Raw genomic sequence first — 25,963 nt, 5'->3', positions numbered from 1 at the left:
GTATCAACTTCTGGGGTAAAAGTTAAATGATTCAATCTATGAAAAGATCTCAAGAGAGTGCCTGGCCCTTAAATACTTTAAAAAAACGTTAATTACTACTATCACCTCCATCATCACCATCAAATATTTGAATTGCTACTGCCTTGACACACATAAATGCAAACTTGGGTTCTTCTCAATTGTTTTCTTAGTAAATAATGATCCAACCAGTCCATCCTAAAGGAAATCAGTCCTGAATATTCACTGGAAGGACTGATGCTGAAGCTGAAACTCCAATATTTTGGCCACCCAATGTGAAGAACTGACTCATTGGAAAAGACTCTGATGCTGGGAAAGATTGAAGGCAGGAGGAGAAGAGGGTGACAGAGGATGAGATGGTTGGATGGCATCACCGACTCAATGGACATGAGTTTGAGTAAACTATGGAAGCTGGTGATGGACAGGGAGGCCTAGTGTGCTGCAGTCCATGGGGTTGCAACGAGTCAGACACGACTGAGTGACTAAACTGATCTGAATGACAAGTCTGGGATTTTAGATGGATTCCTTGAACTTAATCAGAAGCCATCAAGCAGCAAACTTAAAAGGGGTTCTGAAAATACCTAACATCAAGAAAGTAGGTAATTGGGTACACACATAATTGCTATGGAAATTTTCAAAAATCCTATTTAACAACCTAAATACCACTGATAAATGATTGAAAAAAAATGTGGTATATAGACACAATGGGATATTACTCAGCTATAAGGAAAGAATGAAATCATGACAACTGTGACAATAAGGATGGACCCTGAGGACTAGACATGGAACAACAGACTGGTTCCAAATAGGAAAAGGAGTACGTCAAGGCTGTATACTGTCACCCTGCTTATTTAACTTATATGCAGAGTACATCATGAGAAACGCTGGGCTGGAAGAAGCACAAGCTGGAATCAAGATTGTCGGGAGAAATATCAATAACCTCAGATATGCAGATGACACTACCCTTATGGCAGAAAGTGAAGAAGAACTAAAGAGCCTCTTGATGAAAGTGAAAGAGGAGAGTGAAAAAGTTGGCTTAAAGCTCAACATTCAGAAAACTAAGATCATGGCATCCAGTCCCATCACTTCATGGCAAATAGATTGGTAAACAGTGGAAACAGTGTCAGACTTTATTTTTGGGGGGGCTCCAAAATCACTGCAGATGGTGACTGCAGCCATGAAATTAAAAGATGCTTACTCCTTGGAAGGAAAGTTATGACCAACCTAGACAGTATATTAAAAATCAGAGACATTAATTTGCCAATAAAGGTCTGTCTAGTCAAGACTATAGTTTTCCCAGTAGTCGTGTATGGATGTGAGATTTGGACTGTAAAGAAAGCTGAGCACTGAAGAATGGATGCTTTTGAACTGTGGTGTTGGAGAAGACTCTTGAGAGTCCCTTGGACTGCAAGGAGATCCAACCAGTCCATCCTAAAGGAGATCAGTCCTAGATGTTCTTTGGAAGGAATGATGCTAAAGCTGAAACTCCAGTACTTTGGCCACCTCATGTGAAGAGTTGACTCATTGGAAAAGACTCTGATGCTGGGAGGGATTGGGGGCAGGAGGAGAAGGGGACGACAGAGGATGAGATGGCTGGATGGCATCATGGACTCGATGGACATTGAGTCTGAGTGAACTCCGGGAGTTGGTGATGGACAGGGAGGCCTGGCATGCTGCAATTCATGGGGTGGCAGAGAGTCGGACACGACTGAACAACTGAACTGAACTGAACTCTCAAGGAACATTTTTTCTGCAACTTTTAAGAAACATTGCTTATCTTCATCACTCACTACCCTTCAGCCACAAACAGGCTTCCTTGCATTTCTCAAAGCACCAACCTTCTCTTCCAGGGCCTTTGCGTCTGCTGTTCCCTCAGCCAGGAGTGCTTTGCTGCCAGGTTTTCCATGATGCGACTGCCGCTCAAACGTGGTTTCTCCAGAAGGGTACTTTCTGACCACTGCACCTTCTGATTTGCTGTGACGGGACCACTACCGTGTGTTTTCCTTCAGTTCTTTTATTTTTGCATGTACTGTCTTCCTCACACCACCCCCAACAAACTGCAGGGTACATGACAGCAGAAACTACATTTTATCTCTACTGTATCCCCAAAGTAGAAAAGGAAAATTGATTGGTAAAGAGCAGACATTGAACTAAATGTTTACTAAACAAATATTTCATTTCAAACTTCAAATGTTTTGAAGTTTATGGCTGAAGATTTTCAAGACACGTGTGTTAAAGAATGGCCTACATTCTAAACCATTAGGGTTGTCTGTCTATCCGTGGAGCTATTATTAAAAATATCTTTGAGATTCAAAATTTAGTAAATACCAAACTTTTGTCCCTAAAGAAAGTAGGACCAATTGCCTTTCTGTATCTGTAAGCTACATTTAGACCCAGAAGTTATTAATAACCTACTTAAAAAAAAATTCTTCATGAGTTAGTTTAGCACAGTAACAGAAAAAAACATGGGGAAAGAAAACTGGTGCAAAGTGAAAAATACAGAAAAGCAGAGGCTGGGCAGTAGTTCTGCAAAAGCAGTGCATCTTTACAAGACAAAAAAAAAACAAACACCCTACTTTCCACTTATGCTGCAGAACAGAACAGTACGGGACTGGCTAAACTAACTATGATACATCAATAAACAATTTTAAAAGAGTAGCCGTAACATGAAAAAAAACACAAAATATTTTTAAAGCATCTGTATCTTCAGCATACTGTTTTAGTAAATATATTCTCATACATACACACACAAACACACACATGCACACATACAATTAAAAAGAAATAGTCCAAGGGGTTAGGGGTTAACGGGATATTTTTGGATGATATAATTACAAACATTATTACTATTACATTATCATTTCCTCTTGGTGCTCTTTTCTTTTCTTCTATTTTTTCCCCCAAATCATTAGACTGAATTGCAACTGCAATCTTGATAGAAATACTGGGGCCTATAAGGTGAGTTGCCTTTTTGTTTTCATTTGCAGTTTCTGTTGGGCTTTTTGTTCTTAAGGAAAAACTAATGGAGTACTGAATCCAGTCAAAGAAATAACCTAATTGTAGTCCTTAAGCAGAACCAGGATGATAAGCCATGGTGAACATCATTACTTGGATCAGGGATACACAACTTCTTGAAACTCTGAAGATGCTGAAAGTAGGATCTCTATACTGTTCTCTAGAATAACAATTCTAATAATGGTTTCCACTTATCAAGTAATTACAACCTTCCAGCTTTAGATATTATCTCATTTTATCCTCACAGTAAGTCAATGAAGTAGTTTTATTGTTTCCATTTTTAAAACAAGAAAATAAAGGAACCCAATTGTACAAAACTGGCAGAAAGAGACACACGTATGGACACAGACACACACCTCATTCATTCACTCTGTTAGATTTTCAGAGGGGCTATTATGCTGTTCTCTCAATGCCTGAAACATCTCATTATAAAAACTCTCACTATAAAAACTCTATCATTCAACTCTTTTTTAAAACTTTTCTTGCTGGTTTTTAAATAATTATATATATATTTTTTCAGTCATAAACTCCAATTTTATACCAACCTACACACTGGTGTCATCTAGAAACCCCACTTAGAGGGGGCAATGGTCACTAAATCTTCGTTATTATAGCACTTAAAGGGACTGCTATAAAGTTTTGTGATCCTAGAATAATATTTTGGTTCAAATGACTAAAACTCATACATTACAACATTCACTGTTAACATGCAAATCACACAGCTGTCGAAACTACCCATAGACTGACTCCTTATTCTTGAAGCAACCAAGTCTCTTTCATTCTATCCTATTTCAGCCAAAAGATTTATCCCAATATCATCCATTCCAGTCACCAAAAGTTTTATTTTAGCTGTCAAACGGTAAATGATCAGAACCTTAATTGTATCTACAAAAATGTCACTTAGAAATTTTAACTGAAGAATACTGGTTCAAATTTCACATATATGAAAATCCAAATTATGTAACATTAAATTTAAAGAACAATTCATATAGAAGATATTTTTTTTTTCTTCTTCACTCTACCTCTTTATAGAGGCAATATAAGCAAACTGCTTAGCAAATACCAAAGTGGTAAGCATAATGAATTTTTTTAAAATTTTGGATTGATTCCATTTCCAATGGATATATATTAAAAATTCACTTCCTGGCCACATAGTGGTATTGCCTACAATGATATCAGTCAATCAAGCAAAATAAGGCAGTTGTGGATGTATCCACCCAAACTAGTTCAAAGACATCATTCAACAATTAAACATGTCTTTATAGTGAAAAGGCAGTGATCAACTTAGCCACCACAAGCTGAAAAAATAAGCCTAAGCAATAGCAAAGGAGGGATTAGCAAGAATCCTCATTATTTATCTGGATTTTAACAGATCAGTGGGGGACGTGAGCAGCGGAGCAGTGAGGAGACCTGGTAGCCAGAGCCACACAGGAAATCTTGCGGGCCAGCTCAGCCAAGGGAGCTCCCCTTTCATCTCTTCCCTTCCTGGGAACTCCTAGAAGATGTCTTACTGAAGGTTTCTCTTGAAAAAAAGGATTTTGGAGCTATAACAAAAGAAAGCACCATAGGAGAATTACAGAGTATACTCATATATAAATAATCCTATGTATTTGCATCCTAATCCTCAAAACACACATCTGAAAATGAAGCTGGACAGAGCTCCAACCAACAAGCACACTAGAAGGAATAAGTCTCAGCACTGCCAAGGTCTCAATTAGGCTAAAGATATTTATATTTCAACTTGAGCACTTCACTGAAAACATTAAACACGATCTCTGCATAGCATCAGTCAGTGCCTCTCACTTTTGTCAAACTGTTATAGTGAAATGGAAGGGTAAGATAAACAAGACTTCTGGATCCTATTCATCAAGCTTGAATAATAATAAAATGTCATTACTGAATCATCATTATTCTGAACAAATGTGATACAGCTGTAAAAGACAGCATGTTAAGAGTAAAAATGTACATTTTTTCCCCTAAACTTGTTAAGGATGACCATTAAACTCCACTTTCCTCTGACAACAGTGATTTAGATGGTAACCAAAAATGCATGAAAATAAATTGTCTGTCCTGTCTCTCCCTTCTCTTCATGCTTGCTTTATTTATGGTGCTCGTAACTCTGCAACCAATAAAGAGAGGCAGTGAATACTGTGTGAATGCAACAAAGTCAACATTAACTAATAAAGGCAGGCCTTAACAGACTATAACAAAATTACTAGCAAGCCTTAGGTTCTTGAGAAAATAGCACATAAATCCACTCCAACATTTCAGAAGAGAATCTGTGCTAACTAGTGAATTTAACTAATTTGTATTTTTAAATAGAAAGAAAAGTGAAAGTTGCTTAGCCCTGTCCGACTCTTTGCAACCCCATGAACTATGCAGTCCACGGAATTTACCAGGCCAGAATACCAGAGTGGGTAGCCTTTCTCTTCTCCAGGGGATCTTCCCAGCCTGGGGATCGAACCCAGATCTCCGGCATCGCAGGCAGATTGTTTACCAGCTGAGCCACAAGGGAAGCCCAAGAATACTGGAGTAGGTAGCCTATCCCTTCTCCAGCGGATTTTCCTGACCCAGGAATCGAACCAGGGCCTCCTGCATTGCAGGTGGATTCTTCCCTGAGCTATCAGGGAAGCCCTTTAAAAAAAAAAAAAAAAAATTGATGAGTGAGCAAATCAACATGTGAAAATTCATTTAAAATGTCATACAAGATGTCCAAAATCATTATGTTTAATGTAAAGGTCTATTCAGAAGGGGTGATTTTTACAGGCAAGGATGATCAAACTGACTTTTTAAAACAAGAGTATAATCAAAGCAAATCTGGTCTAAAACATAGCAAACATAAAATTTTAAATTATTGTTCCTGCATATATTATACTATACTTATATTCTAAAATAATATATCATGAAACATCTCCTCAGAAAATCATTTTTCTGGGTAAATATTTTTTTTATAATATTTCTCCTAAAAATAAGGTTATATTTACAATAATTCCTGTGATATGGTTGAATGTTATAGAAAATCTCAGAATTATACAAAAAAATTGAAAATTTTGCCTAAATAATAACAAGTCTTTTCTGTGCTTCATTATTTCCTGTGGGAACACAATGTCACTTCTCAAATAAGGATGTTCCCCACACAAAAAAATCACACTTCTATATACTGACAATGAACACGTCAGTACTAAACCAAAATTTAAAACACAGTATTACGATCACTTCAAAGAAATAGAAACACATGTAAACTGAAAAACACATGTAAAAGATTCTGTATGGCAAAAATTATAAAATATTGATAAAAGACAACACAGAAGACAGATATAAAAGGTAATTTCTTAGTACTGCCTATTTTTTAGTTTTAGGTAAATTCTGCCTAAACAGCACATAAATATTACTATTAAAACTCACATTTAACAAGATTATTTACTCTCCTGGGCAATCATCAGTAGTGGCTTGAAGTCTATGTTCCAAATGTCTTGAGTGTGAATTGGGGTGTTCAGTGCTTCTCACTTCTGAGACTGCTAAAACTTCAATTTTCCTTATTCCAAAAGGATACTTCTGCTCAAATAAGTTTGGTCCAAATAACCATGGAGAAACCATGTGAGCAACCAGTAAAGTAATCCTTGAAATCTCAACTATTTTCTTAAAAGCAAATTTCAGGTATACAACAATTTTGTATCTACCCTTCTTATTGGGGCTTCCCTGGTGGTTCAGTGGTAGAGAGTCAGTCTGCCAAGGCAGGAGATGCAGGTTTCATCCCTGGGTGGGAAGATCTCCTGTAGAAGGAAATGGCAACCCAGTCCAGTATTCTTGCCTGGGAAACCTCATGGACAGAGGAGCCTGGGGGCTACCGTCTATGGGATAGCAAAAGAATCAGATATGACCTAGCAACTAAACAATAACAACCTTGAATTAGCCATACATCAAAAACTAGGTCTGAAAATGGATAGTTTTAAAACATTTTATTACTGATAAAAGATTATTTCTTTCACATATACGAAGGTAAAATTCTTTAAAATGTCATCACTAAAAGAATCCTAACTCACAGAACTCAAAAGCTAATGAGAAAAAAAACAAGACGGGTTATAAAGTCAAAAGCAAAAATCACAACAACCTTTATGCATGAGGGGATTGCTACGGTTTACTGTAAAGACAGGACACTAAAGATAAATAACAAAATTACATTTGAAAGATCTTTAGTGGATCAGGCCAATCACAGCTTGAATTACCCTTAAAAGCAAAACAGGCATATTTAGTTGCAAAACCATTATTAGCTTTGTGGCTTCTGCTGCAGGTCCAGCCTCCTGAAATCACCAAGGAGAACATGTCAGATCAGATAAGATCAGTTCAGTCGCTCAATCGTGTCCAACTCTTTGCGACCCCATGAATCACAGCATGCCAGGCCTCCCTGTCCGTCACCAACTCCCGGAATTCACTCAGACTCAGGTCCATCGAGTGAGTGATGCATTTCCAGCCATCTCATCCTCTGTCGTCCCCTTCTTTTCTTGCCCCTAATCCCTCCCAGCATCAGAGTCTTTTCCAATGAGTCAACTCTTCGCATGAGGTGGCCAAAGTACTGGAGTTTCAGCTTTGGCATCATTTCTTCCAAAGAAATCCCAGGGCTGATCTCCTTCAGAATGGACTGGTTGGATCTCCTTGCAGTCCAAGGGACTCTCAAGAGTCTTCTCCAACACCATAGTTCAAAAGCATCAATTCTTCGGCGCTCAGCTTTCGTCACAGTCCAACTCTCACATCCATACGTGACCACTAGAAAAACAATAGCCTTGACTACATGAACCTTTGTTGGCAAAGTAATGTCTCTGCTTTTCAATATGCTATCTAGGTTGGTTATAACTTTCCTTCCAAGGAGCAAGCGTCTTTTAATTTCATGGCTGCAGTCACCATCTGCAGTGATTTTGGAGCCCAGAAAAATAAAGTCTGACACTATTTCCACTGTTTCCCCATTTATTTCCGATGAAGTGATGGAACCAGATGCCATGATCTTCATTTTCTGAATGTTGAGCTTTAAGCCAATTTTTTCACTCTCCACTTTCACCTTCATCAAGAGGCTTTTCAGTTCCTCTTCACTTTCTGCCATAAGGGTGGTGTCATCTGCATATCTGAGGTTATTGATATTTCTCCCGGAAATCTTGATTCCAGCTTGTGCTTCTTCCAGCCCAGCGTTTCTCATGATGTAATCTGCATATAAGTTAAATAAACAGGGTGACAATATACAGCCTTGACGTACTCCTTTTCCTATTTGGAACCAGTCTGTTGTTCCATGTCCAGTTCTAACTGTTGCTTCCTGACCTGCATACGCATTTCTCAAGAGGCAGATCAGGTGGTCTGGTATTCCCGTCTCTTTCAGAATTTTCCACAGTTTATTGTGATCCACACAGTCAAAGGCTTTGGCATAGTCAATAAAGCAGAAACAGATGTTTTTCTGGAACTCTCTTGCTTTTTCCATGATCCAGCAGATGTTGGCAGTTTGATCTCTGGTTCCTCTGCCTTTTCTAAAACCAGCTTGAACATCAGGAAGTTCAGAGTTCACATACTGCTAAAGCCTGGGTTGGAGAATTTTAAGCATTACTTTACTAGTGTGTGAGATAAGTACAATTGTGCGGTAGTTTGAGCATTCTTTGGCATTGCCTTTCTTCGGGATTGGAATGAAAACTGACCTTTTCCAGTCCTGTGGCCACTGCTGAGTTTTCCAAATTGGCTGGCATATTGAGTGCAGCACTTTCACAGCATCAGCTTTCAGGATTTGGAATAGCTCAACTGGAATTCCATCACCTCCACTAGCTTTGTTCATAGTGATGCATTCTAAGGCCCACTTGACTTCACATTCCAGGATGTCTGGCTCTAGGTCAGTGATCACACCATCGTGATTATCTGGGTCATGAAGATCTTTTTTATACAGTTCTTCTTTGTATTCTTACCATCTCTTCTTAATATCTTCTGCTTCTGTTAGGTCCATACCATTTCTGTCCTTTATTGAGCCCATCTTTTCATGAAATGTTCCTTTGGTATCTTATATCTACTACTGTGGGCAGGAATCCCTCAGAAGAAATGGAGTAGCCATCATGGTCAACAAGAAAGTCCGAAATGCAGTACTTGGATGCAACTCAAAAATGACAGAATGATCTCTGTTCGTTTCCAAGGCAAACCATTCAATATCACAGTAATCCAAGTCTATGCCTCGACCAGTAATGCTGATGAAGCTGAAGTTGAACAGTTCTATGAAGACCTACAAGACCTTTTAGAACTAACACCCAAAAAAGATGTCCTTTTCACTACAGGGGACTGGAATGCAAAAGTAGGAAGTCAAGAAACACCTGGAGTAACAGGCAAATTTGGCCTTGGAATACGGAATGAAGCAGGGCAAAGACTAATAGAGTTTTGCCAAGAAATGCACTGGTCATAGCAAACACCCTCTTCCAACAGCACAAGAGAAGACTCTATACATGGACATCACCAGATGGTCAACACCGAAATCAGACTGATTATATTCTTGCAGCCAAAGATGGAGAAGCTCTATACAGTCAGCAAAAACAAGACCAGAAGCTGACTGTGGCTCAGACCATGAACTCCTTATTGCCAAATTCAGACTTAAATTGAAGAAAGTAGGGACAACCACTAGACCATTCAGGTATGACCTAAATCAAATCCCTTAGGATTATACAGTGGAAGTGAGAAATATATTTAAGGGCCTAGATCTGATAGACAGAGTGCCTGATGAGCTATGGAATGAGGTTCATGACATTTTACAGGAGACAGGGATCAAGACCATCCCCATGGAAAAGAAATGCAAAAAAGCAAAATGGCTGTCTGCAGAGGCCTTACAAATAGCTGTGAAAAGAAGAGAAGCGAAAAGCAAAGGAGAAAAGGAAAGATATAAACATCTGAATGCAGAGTTCCAAAGAATAGCAAGAAGAGATAAGAAAGCCTTCTTCAGAGATCAATGCAAAGAAATAGAGGAAAACAACAGAATGGGAAAGACCGGAGATCTCTTCAATAAAATCAGAGATACTAAAGGGAGAACATGTGGCCACAAGTAAAACTGAACTCTCTCCCATCTTTCCTAAACAAGGACAATGGCAGAGAAGCAGCTGGCCTGGCTAGCTCCAGGTTAAAAATACACTCCAAAAAATACTGAGAAACCAGGTCATGTGTCCGGGGGATCTGCCATTGCAGCCACTGGCTGCAGAAATCAAGCCCCTGGGCCCAGACACCGTTCCATGTCCCCCACTTCTTGATTATAGGAAATAAGCTTTATTCATAACCTTTCCTGAGTTCCAACCAGCAGGATCAAACAGCTGCTAAGGGAAAGGAGGGTATGTGGAGACAAGGGAGAACAGTCAAAAGGAACAACAGTGCAACCTTGGGGCAAGGTCTTGGTTCCCCTCAAGGGATATACATAACAGTATCTTTGAGCTGTTTTGATGGAGAAGGCAATGGCACCCAACTCCAGTACTCTTGCCTGGAAAATCCCATGGATGGAGGAGCCTGGTAGGCTGCAGTCCATGGGGTCGCTAAGAGTCAGATACGACTGAGCGACTTCACTTTCACTTTTCACTTTCATGCACTTGAGAAGGAAATGGCAACCCACTCCAGTGTTCTTGCCTGGAGAATCCCAGGGACGGGGGAGCCTGGTAGGCTGCCATCTATGGGGTCGCACAGAGTCGTACACGACTGAAGTGACTTAGCAGCAGCAGCAGATACTGAAACCCTCACCAAGTGGGAGAAGTTAACTGCATAGTTAACTTCTCAAGCATAGTTGGAACCACAAGCATAGTTGGAACCACACAGTTGAAGAGGCTGACTTGCACTTATCTCACCACCAGCCAATCAGAAAATGTTCACAAGCTGATCACGCCTCTTTGAACCATTACTGGAAAACTCTTCACTAAACCCCTCCAGGTTGGGACACAACAGATTTGAGGGCATCAACCTGCTGTAGTCCCGTATGCCTGGCAAACCAATAAATCTTTTCTACTTCACCCAAAACTGTCTTTGAGATTTAATTTGGCATGGAGGAACTAAGGCCAGATTCAACTTCAGTATGAACACTGGCAGGTTCCCCTAGAACTAAATGGTTGAGAATGAGGGAATTCCTCAAAAGTGGTGTCCATTGCAAAAAAATAAAGAAAGAGAGAGAGAAACAGAGAGAAAGAGGAAGTACTACAGCAGAAAAGGAGTGCTGTGCCAAAAAAAGACCAGCCCTCTGCCGCATTCAGCAAAATCAACTTCATGCTTTCAAAATGTGAACATTCTGAAACTGTGTCTGCTTAGTCGCTCAGTTGTGTCCGACTCTTTGAGACCCGATGGGCTGTGGCCTGCCAGGCTACTCTGTCCATGGGGTTCTCCAGACAAGAATACTGGAGTGGGTTGCCATGCCCTCCTCCAAGGGATTTTCCCAACCCAGGGATTCAACCAAGGTCTCATATTGCAGGCGGATTCTTTACCAGCTGAGCTACTAGGGAATGTTTAAAAATCAATGAAATTAATACTTGACCCAGTAACAATCATGGTATTGTCTACTCAGGCACAAACTTGTTACCCCTGGTGACATATCTGGACCATCAGAATCCGTCCACGAATCAATAAGCCATTTGAAAACCATGTGAGGAAGGCAAAGGAACCCCGATAGTTCACAGAAGACTTTCTGTTGACACACTCTGGCAAGACCCAGAACCCTTCTGCAAAAGGATTCAGAAGGAGTAAGACAATGTTAAGTTCTACAAAGTAGAACAAAGTAACTGTAACATTTTTTCACTTACAGTTCCCTTTACAGATGTTGCGGTTTCACAGTTACATGAACAAATTCCCTGCTGCTTCTCCTTTGTTGCTTCAAAAGGTGAAGTCTAATTGCCCTCCCATCAAAAGGGGGCTTTATCTAATAACTCACTGCTAAGGACTGTACTAGACCATTCAGGTATGACCTAAATCAAATCCCTTATGATTATACAGTGGAAGTGAGAAATAGATTTAAGGGGCTAGATCTGATAGATAGAGTGCCTGATGAACTATGGACAGTGGTTCGTGACATTGTATAGAATACAGGGATCAAGACCATCTCCACAGAAAAGAAATGCAAAAAAGAAAAATGGCTGTCTGGGGAGGCCTTACCAATAGCTGTGAAAAGAAGAGAAGCAAAAAGCAAAGGAGAAAAGGAAAGATATAAGCATCTGAATGCAGAGTTCCAAAGAGTAGCAGGGAGAGATAAGAAAGCCTTCCTCAGTGATCAATGCAAAGAAATAGAGGAAAACAACAGAATAGGAAAGACTAGAGATCTCTTCAAGAAAATTAGAGATACCAAGGGAACATTTCACGCAAACATGGGCTCGATAAAGGACAGAAATGGTATGGACCTAACAAAAGCAGAAGATATTAAGAAGAGGTGGCAAGAATACACAGAAGAACTGTACAAAAAGGAGCTTCACGACCCAGATAGTCACACTGGTGTGATCACTCACCTAGAGCCAGACATCCTAGGAATGTGAAGTCAAGTGGGCCTTAGAAAGCATCACTATGAACAAATCTAGTGGAGGTGATGGAATTCCAGTTAAGCTATTTCAAATCCTGGAAGATGATGCTGTCAAAGTGCTGCACTCACTATGCCAGCAAATTTAGAAAACTCAGCATTGACCACAGGACTGGAAAAGGTCAGTTTTCATTGCAATCCCAAAGAACGGCAATGCCAAAGAATGCTCCAGCTTCTGCACAATTGCACTCATCTCACACGCTAGTAAAGTAATGCTCAAAATTCTCCAAGCCAGGCTTCAGCAATACGTGAACCGTGAACTTCCTGATGTTCAAGCTGGTTTTAGAAAAGGCAGAGGATCCAGAGACCAAATGGCCAACAGCCGCTGGATCATGGAAAGAGCAAGAGAGTTCCAGAAAAATATCTATTTCTGCTTTATAGACTATGCCAAAGCCTTTGACTGTGTGGATCACAATCAACTGTGGAAAATTCTGAAAGAGATGGGAATACCAGACCACCTGATCTGCCTCTTGAGAAACCTATACGCAGGTCAGGAAGCAATATCTAGAACTGGACATAGAACAACAGACTGGTTCCAAATAGGAAAAGGAGTACGTCAAGGCTGTATACTGTCACCCTGCTTATTTAACTTATATGCAGACTACATCATGAGAAATGCTGGGCTGGAAGAAACACAAGCTGGAATCAAGATTGCCAGGAGAAATATCAGTAACTTCACATATGCAGATGACACCACCCTTATGGCAGTAAGTGAAGAGGACCTAAAAGGGCTCTTGATGAAAGTGAAAGAGAAGAGTGAAAAAGTTGGCTTAAGGCTGAACATTCAGAAAACTAAGATCATGGCCCCATCACTTCAAGGGAAACAGATGGAGAAACAGTGGCAACAGTGTCAGACTTTATTTTTCTAGGCTCCAAAATCACTGCAGATGGTGACTGTAGCCATGAAATTAAAAGACGCTTAGTCCTTGGAAGGAAAGTTATAACCAACCTAGATAGCATATTGAAAAGCAGAGATATTACTTTGCCAACAAAGGTCCATCTAGTCAAGGCTATGGTTTTTCCAGTGCTCGTGTGTGGATGTGAGAGTTGGACTGTGAAGAAAGCTGAGCGCCAAAGAATTGATGCTTTTGAACTGCGGTGTTGGAGAAGACTCTTGAGAGTCCCTTGGACTGCAAGGAGATCCAACCAGTCCATTCTGAAGGAGATCAGTCCTGGGTGTTCACTGGAAGGATTGATGCTATAGCTGAAACTCCAATATTTTGGCCACCTCATGCGAAGAGTTGACTCATTGGAAAAGACCCTGATGCTGGGAGAGATTGGGGGCAGGAGGAGAAGGGGACGACAGAGGATGAGATGGCTGGATGGCATCACCGACTCGATGGACGAGAGTCCGAGTGAACTCTGGGAGTTGGTGACGGACAGGGAGGCCTGGCATGCTGTGATTCATGGGGTCACAAAGAGTCGGACACGACTGAGCAACTGAATTGAACTGAAATGAAGGACCATAACAGAAGTAATGGTATGTGACTTCTGAAACTAAAAGATCTGACAGAACCCTCCTTACCTGCTCCCATAGATGACACACTCTGCGGAACGGAACTGCCACCACTGTTAAGACACTCAAGCATCTCCAGGAAGCATGAGGGCTTCTCCTAATAGCAATGTGAGTGAACCATGTTGAAAGTGGGTTCTCCAGCCCCTGAAAAGCCTTCAGATTACTGGACCGTATCTTCAGAGCAACCTCATGAGAGATGCTAAGCCAGAACCACCTATGTAAATTAGTCCTGAATTTCTGACCCAGAGAAACCATGAGACAGAAATATTTGTGCAATAAATAGTGTAATATGCATGTCTCTCTCTCTTAATGACACATAGAATAATGCATCTTACGATCGATGGAATCTCAAGAGTCAATAAAATGCAGCAATTAATTTTCAATTATTTTGCTTAGTTGGACTCCTCAGTTACTCCTTGGACTGCAGGGAGATCCAACCAGTCCATCCTAAAGGAAATCAGTCCTGAATATTCATTGGAAGGACTGCTGCTGAAGCTGAAACTCCAATACTTTGGCCACCTGATGCAAAGAACTGACTCACTGTAATAAAGAGTTTTCTGATGAGTTTCATCAGTTTCCTGATGCTGGGAAAGACTGAAGGCGGGAAGAGAAGGGGACAACAGAGGATGAGATAGGTGGATGGCATTACCAACTCAATGGCCTTGAGTTTGAGTAAACTCCAGAAGCTGGTGATGGACAGGGAAGCCTGGCGTGCTGCAGTTCATGGGGTCACACAGCGTTGGACATGACTGAGCAACTGAACTGAACTTACTTAGTTGATTCTGTTACTCCATTGCACTTAATGTAGAAATCTGTACTCCTCACTTTGGGACTTCCTTCCATGCTGCCCTTCTGCTTTAGAACATATCCTCTGCTTCCTCCTGGAAACCTGTGAACCATCTCAGCCAAATTACATATCTTAGCTCATCCAGTGTTCCATTATATGCAGAACCTAATCTATACCACACACATGTATTATCATTACCCATTCCCTCACTGAATTAATAATTGAGTAATTTCTATACAAACCAACTTTGAGTACATTATCTTTTTCTAAACATACTGGAGATGCAGAGTTGTAAATATATATAAAAGGGTTTACTCATCTTAAAGGGAAAAAATACTAGAGAAAATCTTTTTGTAGTCGTCAAATAGATATTTTTCAACGTATCATTGACCAAAACTTCTAGCCAAAGGAGATGTCTATGTTTAATCTCTTTGCACATATATCAGCTCTTTTTTTCATACTGTTCTCAACTTTTAAAAATGTTTAAATACCTACATATTACAATGTATATAAATGTCTCAAAATTTACACATACAAATTTGTTCATATCACGAATGCTTTTGTGAAAATGAGTATTGCAATTTTTTTTAACTATTTTATTTTCATTTGGAGGATAACTGCTTTACAATGTAGTGTTGGCTTATGCCAATACATCAAGGTGAATCAGCCATCAGTTCAGTTCAGTTCATTCGCTCAGTCAGTCTGACTCTTTGTGACCCCATGAACCGCATCATGCCAGGCCTCCCTGTCCATCACCAACTCCCGGAGCCCACCCAAACCCATGACCATTGAGTCGGTGATGCCATCCAACCATCTTATCCTCTGTCATCCCCTTCTCCTCCTGCCCTCAATCTTTCCCATCATCATGGTCTTTTCAAATGAGTCAGCTCTTCACATCAGGTGGCCAAAGTATTAGAGTTTCAGCTTCAACATCAGTCCTTCTAATGAACACCCAGGACTGATCTCCTTTAGGATGGACTGGTTGGATCTCCTTGCGAGGGACTCTCAAGAGTCTTTTCCAGCACCACTGTTGAAAAGCATCATCCTCTCCCTTTCGAGCCTTCCTCCTACCCCACGCCTATCCCACACCTCTAGGTTGTCACGGAGCACCGGGTTGAACTCGCTGTGCTAGACAGCAACTTGCCAGGAGCTATCTACGTCACACATGGTAATGCATATCAGTCAGTCAGTTTAGTCCCTCCGTCGTGTCTGACTCTTTGCACCCCCATGGACTGCAGCATGCTGAGTTAATGACATGAATTTGAGCAAGCTCTGGGAGATGGTGAAAGACAGGGAAGCCTGATATGCTATACAGTCCATGGTGTAGCAAAGAGTTGGACACGACTGAGTGACTGAACAACAATAAAAAAGACTTCTTCTTATATTATAAACAAAACCTTTTATCTATCATGTTTTCACCCTTACTATTCCAAACCTGTTGTTTTTCCAAATCTGTAGATTTTCTTTTAACGATTTAATATTTTCTGATACAGAAAATTTACTGATTTTTTAATATAATCAAACCTGCCTACTGTTCAAACCTCCATGTTTCCAATCCTTGTTGAAATGAACTTTCCTTAATTCTACATTAATATATTATAAAAGACTGCCTCTAAAGATTATTTCTAGTTCTTACATTTAAGTCTTCTATACATTTGGAAATACTTCCACACACAATTGAAGAGTCCAGTATTCTTACACAGTCATTTATGAATAATAAAAACATTTTATACATCTCTAATCAGCAGTGTTGAAAAGCTGGTGAAATTTAAGCTGATTCAAGATTCCTTATAAGAATATTTTTGGTTTTTCCAAACCAGGGAAACAAACAACGGCCAAAAACCAGTGTGCAGCTTCATTAAGGGGTACAAAAATAAAATCCTTCTCAAAAATATCTACATGCCGGGTCCATGTTTTTACTCTTCCATGTCGCTTCTGCTGTATTGATAGATTAGTTGTTTCATGAAGATTTCTCCTCTCCCTTTGATTAAGGCGTTTATAGAAAAAAGAACTGAATATATGAATTCGGTCAGCTTCTTCTTTCTTCAATTTTTCAAGCACCAAATACTTCAAATAAAAGTCTATAATAACATCATTTAAAAATTCTCCTTCACTTAGACAATGCAGGTCCTCATTAGTAACGGAGATGCCTCCCTTAGCTGGAGGTGGTGGATATACTATCAATTTTTCTACAGGACCCATGAAGATGGTATGGCTCTCTCCAGTTTCTTCCTCATCATCAAAAAACTGGAATTCTTGTTTGTTTTTAAGTTGTATTTTAGATTCAAGGGCCACATTTTTAATTTTGTTTTCTTTTTGCACACAACTTCCTTTGATGCTCTCTTCATAGGTTCTTGTGCAGGCAACAAGTCTGCTATTGGCTTCATCAAATGGAATTTTCACAAAAAAATTTGACACATTATTCTTTATACCAATGTCAGTAATAATATTTTCAAATAGCATATTTGCCTGAGGATCAAGGCCATTTTGAAAAATTAGAATTATGTATTGTTCTTCCAAATTTGTTAACTTATTTACTCCTTTACAGTCATTCCAAACTTTATCCTCCATGTTCATCTGCAGTTGCATGCTCAGCTTCTGATAAACTGCCGGCTTAGTCTGAAGAAACACTACTGGTAATTTTCGGACACTACACCATTCACATTTTGTTAGATCAGAGGTATTTAAAGTAATCCCTACAGGATCATTTTCTGGTTCTTCTAGCTGTATCTTGATAAAATCTAAACAAAAAATTACAGGTTCTATTAATAGTCGGAATAGTGTTCCTACTCGTATACTTCGACAGTTTAAAACTACGGTATCAGAGGAACTTTGGCAGCTTAAAGATACAGGATCAACTAAAGTTTCTTGAGAAATCACTTTGCGACGTTTTAGAGGTGTGGTGATAATAGAATTACCAAACTGGTCTTTCATTCTTGCTTTTCTTGGCAATATAACTGTATTTAATTCTGAATCTGCTGGAATGCTTCTTAGTTCATGCTCTATTCTACAAGTGTTTTCATTTAGTGCTGCTTCTACTTTTCCCGTGGATGGTGCTGGGGAAGAACATGCTGAATCAGCAGGTTGAGGAGAGATGCTTTCTCTTCTGTTAGTCCTGTCATTGTCATCATCATCATCATCATCATCACTGGACAAAATGATTGGATCATTTAGGTCTGACAGGCTTGAACCTAATCCTCATTACCATGAAAATACAGTCACGCAAAAAAGCTCACCTGTAGAGGACAGTTGTATTTCTTCTCCTTCAGCCAGTGAAATTGACAGATGTTCACAAAACTCTGCTGCCAAGCCTGTAATTAAGAAGATGCTAAACAGAAAGCATTGCATAGCTGTAATTGATTCAAATAATGAACAGGAAGAAAGTGACCCTCGTTACCGGAGAAACATAAGCAGTGTGAAATGTAGTCTGAAAAAAAATAAATCATACTGCAAGTGAAAATGAAGAATCGAATAAAGGAGAACCCACATGCCAGAAATTTGTTGATAGGACTGAAAGTGAGAATGGCCTACAGAATGAATATTTAAGTTCTATGCACCATACAGATGGTTTAAGCAAAATAAGGCTAAACTACAGTGATGAATCAGCGGAAGGTAGTAAAATGCTTGAAGATGAACTCATCGACTTCTCAGAAGATCAGGATAACCAGGATGATAGCAGTGATGATGGACTCCTTGCTGATGACAGCTGCAGTTCAGAAATAGGACAGTGGCATTTAAAGCCTACTCTCTGTAAACAACCTTGTATCTTACTGATGGACTCACTCAGAGGCCCTTCTCGATCAAATGTTGTCAAAATTCTAAGAGAGTATTTAGAGGTGGAATGGGAAGTTAAAAAAGGAAGCAAAAGAAGTTTTTCCAAAGATGTTATGAAAGGCTCTAATCCAAAAGTACCACAGCAAAACAACTTCAGTGACTGTGGCGTATATGTATTGCAGTATGTAGAGAGCTTTTTTGAGAATCCAATTCTCAATTTTGAATTACCTATGAATCTGGCAAACTGGTTTCCTCCCCCAAGAATGAGAACAAAAAGAGAAGAAATCCGAAACATAATTCTGAAGCTACAGGAAGATCAGAGCAAAGAGAAAAAGAAGCATAAGGACACTTACTCAACAGAAACGTCTTTAGGTGAAGGAGCAGAACAATATATCAATAGCATCTCAGATTGACCATTTCTGATGCTTCTGCGTATTGCCTTCAGAAACTGAGTGACTTTCAACTTTGGGTATAGACAGTAAAGAACTGAAATACTCACTACTCAGAGTGATTTGGAAATGTTAATGATTGTATAAATGTCATATAATTAATTTCCAATGGAGTATGTATTAAGTAAAAGTCTGTAAATATGTTAATGAGGCCAATTTTTCCAGCATTTATAATTATTTTTTTCACTTGTTAGGAAGCTTTTGTTATGTATTTTCTGTTAATAGTACTTAAAACTGCAACTTCTAAACACAAATAAATAAAAAAAATATTTATAGAAAAAAAAAAAAAAAGAATATTTTTGGAATATGGTAAAAAAAAAAATACAAATACATATTATGTACATATCCATCATATCTATAAATTCCTGACTAATTCACTTTAGCAAACATATTGTCTCAACTTAAAAATCTGAATAAATCAAGGAGGAATACTTCCATGAACTAAAAGTCAGAAGGCCCAAGCATGATTAATTTCAGTGAAATAAAATACTCCCAAAAGACAAACTGTAATTTAATATACATCCATAGAACACCTATAATGCAAAGGGAATTTTTATGTTACATTGAAAACATTTTAGCAGATATGCCCACCTGTGGTACACAGCATTCCTTATATTGCTGTTACCATTACATAAAGGAAAAACAAGGCAAATCTCTGAGTCAGAACGGATATTAGAAATAGAGCTTTGGGAAATTATAACCTGATGTTGTTCTAACATTCAGATGCAGCAGATAAGCCCAAGATATTAAGTTGCTTCTAATATTCTATTTACTACTATAATTTTCATTATAACATAACATTTTTTTCATTATATTTCTACCTTTTTTCATGAAGTGGAATGCTTAATCCTGGTTCATTACTTATCCCAGCACTGTGAAACATTCTAACCAGCTGCCTGTTTTCTGGCTTCTAGGGTTTTCTGCTCTTCCAAAAGGTCCCCAAACTCTATGGTGCCAGCCAAAGCCCCATACAGAACTCCCTCTAACAATACAGGTGGCAAGAGAATGACACTAAACTGGTCAACATGCATCAGGACGTTCCTCCATCGGATACACGTAAGCTGCTCCCTTCCACACCTGCTCAGAAAATACAGAATTCTACGTCCTGTTTCCTTTTTCCTTTTTGAAACAATCACTTTCGATCTCCCTGCAATCTGTTATCAGAGATGGCATTTTTGCCTGCGGCAGTTTTCAGTGAACTCCTGGTGTACGTGCACATCCGCAACCAAGATCTCCAGCTCAGTCTCCAAAGTCCTTGTCTGAAGTCCAGTGGCACGCACAGCTACCACTGCAAGCAACACTGCGTGCAGAAGGCGGTTACTGCTGGTACACGGTTTCATCTCAGCACAGGATGAGAACTCTGAGGGGCAGGGCCTTCCCCGTGTGCCTCTGGGAGCCCCGCCAAGCACTGGACCCAGCATGGGTAAACCTCAGACACTAACTGATTAGCACACATACACCAGACGGTAAAGCCCTTCCAGGAAAGGGTCTCGACTCATCATCTCTGTGATCCCAGCAATCTGCCGGGTTCCCATTTCACTTACTAATTTAATAAGCGTTTCAAACCATCACTAACTCCGAACACTGGACAAGAGGTTTAAGGATTTAATGGCAACAGAATTCTGAGAAAATTTCCCTTTCAGAAAATGTTTTGCTTGCTCATTTTAAATCAAGAAAATACATTTCCTCAGAAAAGCTGTTTGCTTCATTAAGAATCTAATGCTAATGAAGAACGCTTGTTACAATCTTCCACATAAAGCTCAACTAGTAAAAATATTTCCAACAGGAGTGTTCTAATTAAAACAAATTAGAGTCACGCATTCATCTAGGAATTAAAATAAGGACTCAGAATAACACAGTGCAGCAAAAGAACTAACTGACATTTGTTTCGAGCTTTGTAAAGTGTATTACTTCGTAAAGAAATCAGCTTTGCTTTTTTCTGTTCAAAATATTTCGTTTTGTGTAGCATTAACAAAGTTTCTGAACTGGTTGAGGTAGATATGCAAAGAAAATTGTAGCTACAAATGTTAAAGAAAATCAAGATTAAAAAGTTGGATAGTAAAAACGGTCTTACACTCAAACATCAAGGCCATTATACAGACAAGAGGCGAGACGTGGTCACAAAGGGAAAGCAAATATAATACTATAAAGCTATGTTCCTGCTGATAAGAGAGATGTGGTGTGAGAACAGCAGAATGAGAGAGATTCAGTTCAGCTGAGTCCCTCAGTCGTGTCCGACTCCCTGCAACCCCACAACTGCAGCACGCCAGGCCTCCCTGTCCATCATCAACAGCCAGGGCTTGCTCAAACTCATGTCCATCGAGTCGGTGATGCCATCCAATCATGTCATCCTCTGTCATCCCCTTCTCTTCCTGCCTTCAATCTTTCCCAGCATCAGAGTCTTTTCAAATGAGTCAGCTCTTTGCATCAGGTAGCCAAAGTACTGGAGTTTCAGCTTCAGCATCAGTCCTTCCAATGAATATTCAGGACTGATTTCCTTTAGGATTGTCTGGTTGGATCTTTTTGCAGTGCAAGGGATTCTCAAGAGTCTTCTCCAACACCACAGTTCAGATAAAACTAACATCTACTAAGGCCATTCACTCAGAAGCTAATAAATGTGCTAAAAATAAATAAATAAATAAAACTGTTTTAAGACCTAAAGAACTAGTTCTCAAACCAGATCAGAGGCATTCTTGTTCAAAATTGTCAGAAGGGCAAATTCTTCAGCCCTGTCCAGATCTACTGAATCAAAAATGTCATAGTTGGGGTCTTCCAAGTCATTCTGACACAGACTTGATTTGAGGACCATCAGCCCAAACTACTGCATGAATACATGCAAAACACAGAGTGTCAGACAAATTTTGGTATAAATTAAAGTTCACATTAAAAGTGAACACGCTAATAAAGACAAATATTAGAAGTTATTAGGATAATAAAAGATTCAGTTCAGTTCAGTCGCTCAGTCGTGTCTCATTCTTTGCGACCCCATGAATCGCAGCACGCCAGCCCTCCCTGTCCATCACCAACTCCCAGAGTTCACTCAGACTCACGTCCATCAAGTCAGTGATGCCATACAGCCATCTCATCCTCTGTCGTCCCCTTCTCCTCCTGCCCCCAATCCCTCCCAGCATCAGAGTCTTTTCCAGTGAGTCAACTCTTCACATGAGGTGGCCAAAGTACTGGAGTTTCAGCTTGAGCATCATTCCTTCCAAAGAAATCCCAGGGCTGATCTCCTTCAAAATGGACTGGTTGGATCTCCTTGCAGTCCAAGGGACTCTCAAGAGTCTTCTCCAACACCACAGTTCAAAAGCATCAATTCTTCGGCACTCAGCCTTCTTCACAGTCCAACTCTCACATCCATACATGAACACTGGAAAAACCAAAGCCTTGACTAGACGGACCTTTGTTGGCAAAGTTATGTCTCTGCTTTTCAATATGCAATCTAGGTTGTTCATAACTTTCCTTCCAAGGAGTAAACGTCTTTTAATTTCATGGCTGCAGTCACCATCTGCAGTGATTTTGGAGCCCCCCAAAATAAAGTCTGACACTGTTTCCACTGTTTACCCATCTATTTGCCATGAAGTGATGGGACCAGATGCCATGATCTTCGTTTTCTGAATGTTGAGCTTTAAGCCAACTTTTCACTCTCCACTTTCACTTTCATCAAGAGGCTTTTCAGTTCCTCTTCACTTTCTGCCATAAGAGTGGTGTCATCTGCATATGTGAAGTTATTGATATTTCTCCCGGCAATCTTGATTCCAGCTTGTGCTTCTTCCAGTCCAGCGTTTCTCATGATGTACTCTGCATATAAGTTAAATAAGCAGGGTGACAGTATACAGCCTTGACGTACTCCTTTTCTTATTTGGAACCAGTCTGTTGTTCTATGTCCAGTTCTAGCTGTTGCTTCCTGACCTGCATATAGGTTTCTCAGGAGGCAGGTCAGGTGGTCTGGTATTCCCATCTCTTTCAGAATTTTCCACAGTTGATTGTGATCCACACAGTCAAAGGCTTTGGCATAGTCAATAAAGCAGAAATAGATGTTTTTCTGGAACTCTCTTGCTTTTTCCACGATCCAGCGGATTAGAAGACACTAAATGTACCTTAATATCTATTATTTTTGTAACAACTTATATATAATTTCCATACCATAAAATTAAATATTAAAGAATTCAATGGTCTTAGAATATTCAGACTATTCTATCATCCATCACCAGAGAATAACTATCCATCAGCATTAGAGAATATTTATCCATCTAAAATTCTAATTTTTAGAATGTTTCCATCACTCTAAAAAGAAACCCCATACCTTTTAATAACCCTCTCTTAACTCCTTATCCACTAATATATTCTCTGTCTCTGTAGATTTACCTGTTCTAGATATCTGATATGAATGGAACTGTATGTGTACTGCATCTCATGTCTAAATTCTCTCATTTAGACAAATCTTTTAAAGGTTCATCCATGCTGTAGAATGTTTCAGTATTTTATTCCTTTTTATGGCCCAAATAATTTTCTATTGTATGGCCATACCAAACTTTGTTTATCCATTCATCCCCTAATGGACTTCTGGACCATTTCCAGCTTGTGGTTATTATATGTAAACGTGCTGTGACCATTCATGCACAAGTTTTATGTGGACATATGTTTTCATTTCTCTTGGGAATATAACTCCGAGTGGAACCCTGCAGGGTCAAATGGCAAGTCCATAGGTAAGCCCTTAACGGAGTGACTGATTGTCTTCTAAAGTCCCTGCGCCATCTTACATTTCCACCAAAAGCATATGGGAGCACTGAGTATTTCACACCCTCACTCACCCTTTATTCTCTGATTCCAGCAATCTTGTTGAGTACAAGGAGGTACCTCGTTGTTTTTTTATCTGCATTTCCCTGCTGGCTAATGATACGGTGCATCTTTCCACGTACATGCTGGCCATGTGTCTATCTTCATCAGAAAAGTGTCTATTTGGATCCTTTGCACATTTTTCAATTGGGTCATGTATCTGCTTATTGAGTTGTAAGAGTTCCTGATATATCCTATACACATGTCTCTTCTCAAACTTGTGATTGGCAAATATTTCTTCCCATTCTGTGGGTTATCGTCTCACTTTCCTGGAAGGGTCCTTTAAAACAAAATGTTTCACTATTTTTGTTAAGTATCTCCTGAAAGCATCAGCTTTGAATTCACTCTTTAATGCTAAGGGTAATTTTTATTAAGATGCTGGGTATTAACATATGAAAAACATGGGTTATACTGGGGAAGTTTTACTAGATTAGGAAAGATACTGTACACTCTACACAGACATGACAGACCACTACCACCTGGAAGAAGCATGTCTGAACTGTCCAAACAGCATTTGGAGTAAGTTTAAATGTAAAAAGCAAGAGTTCTGTGACAACTTTACTAACAGAAATAATATTAACTTACCACTTTCAGGCAAGGAAGATAATCAAAAATACAAAGTATACAAAATGAAGACTTCATGTGTTTTCCACATTTTAAATTTGAAATACTGTATACTCTACAAGGTGATTTTCCTTGGCATACAATATACAGAGCTCTCATGTTAGCAAAGACTCAGAAGACAACATAATAATGTTCTCTGAAAAAAAACTGGTTGTGGATATCTTGGAAGTCGAAAAAAACAGAAACTGGTGTCTACCAAAAAATGAGGAGGTCGGGTGAAATAGCTAGCTGACAGACTAATTTCCTCAAGTGGGAAATGCAGGGCACGAAATAACAGTAAACAAATTGGCACAGACTGGCAGGCTGACAGGAAGAAAGGCGAGCAGGTAGGCAGAGGGTTGAGTAACAGAAATGCTATTCAAGGTGATGCAAGGTGTGGCGCTAAGCCCCGAAAGGAGAGGCAGAAGCCGAAGACCTCAACGGTTAGGAGTTTACTTGAGAAGATGACATATATGAGCAAGGATGGTAAAAAGTGTTAACTATAAAAGCCCAGGAGGCTAAGCAATCAAAACTTGATTGTGCAGGTGGTGGTGACACCTTCAAAGCTTAGGGACCTACCGAAATGACCTGCCTAAATGAATCTAAAGGGAGGGGCAGTAGAGGAGTGGGGAATTAAGAGGCACAAACTATTAATAAGCTACAAGGATACATTGTCCACAAGGGGGATATATTTTACAATAACTATAAATGCAGTATAACCTTTACAAGGCTATGGGTCACTACTGTGCACTTGTAACCTATATAATATACAGTAATTGTACTTCAATAAAATTTTTTAAAATAATAAACAGGATACATGGGATATGGAGAGAAAATGACCAGAGGGAGGCAAATAATTCTGAGAACAACTCCAAGTGACAAGGATAAGATTAGTACCTCAAAGAGATTAACTGCTGAAGCTGAAGCTCCAATACCTTGGCCACCTGATGTGAAGAACTGAATCAGAAAAGACCCTCATGCTGGAAAAGATTGAAGGCAGGAGAAGAAGCGATCAACAGATGAAGAGATGGTTGGATGGCATCACCGACTCAATGGACATGAGTTTGAGCAAGCTCTGGGAGTTGGTGATGGACTGGGAAGCCTGGCATGCTGGGGTCCATGGGGTTGCAAAGAGTCGGACATGACTGAGTGACTGAACTGAACTGAAATGACATTAATTGGCAGGAAAAAGAATTAATCAGTATATGGAAACACTGTAAAGAAAAAAACAATAGTGATATTTTTAAAGTTGAAAAAAGAGTATAGGGTTAAGGCTTCAAAGAGTGAACCTTAGTGAATAATAAAGGATGTTAAGTCCTCAAAAGTTCTGAATTTAAGAGAAAGATGAGGTGGTTTCTAATGTGCTAAGTACTTGAGAGACATATATAGAGCTATCTGGTGGAGAGCATATTTCTGGCCAG

The 25,963-nt window shown here is 39.5% G+C and overlaps 1 protein-coding gene and 1 pseudogene across 23 annotated transcripts in view; both read right to left on the bottom strand.

Annotated features, from left to right (window-relative positions):
* TPK1 (thiamin pyrophosphokinase 1) overlaps nucleotides 1–25,963 on the bottom strand; it is a 391,983-nt gene that overhangs the window by 262,104 nt on the left and 103,916 nt on the right. For 4 of the 22 annotated variants that reach the window (XM_086398260.1, XM_086398251.1, XM_086398262.1 and 1 more), the window contains exon 4: nucleotides 18,114–18,188. The exons of the other annotated variants lie outside the window; for them this stretch is intronic. In XM_086398260.1, the coding sequence (XP_086254386.1) occupies nucleotides 18,114–18,188 (75 nt within the window). The remainder of the gene's footprint in view (nucleotides 1–18,113; nucleotides 18,189–25,963) is intronic. 22 annotated transcript variants of the gene reach the window in all.
* LOC147373539 (sentrin-specific protease 6 pseudogene) lies at nucleotides 16,651–18,066 on the bottom strand (annotated as a pseudogene). Its single transcript, XR_015163066.1, has one exon. The product of XR_015163066.1 is annotated as a sentrin-specific protease 6 pseudogene (transcript).

The sequence above is a fragment of the Bos grunniens genome, chromosome 4 (genome assembly GCF_055505025.1).
Source record: "Bos grunniens cultivar Pamir isolate PY7600 chromosome 4, Bosgru_T2T1.0, whole genome shotgun sequence".
In the NCBI taxonomy this organism is placed as follows: domain Eukaryota; kingdom Metazoa; phylum Chordata; class Mammalia; order Artiodactyla; family Bovidae; genus Bos; species Bos grunniens.
This window is presented reverse-complemented; position numbering and strand designations above follow the sequence as displayed.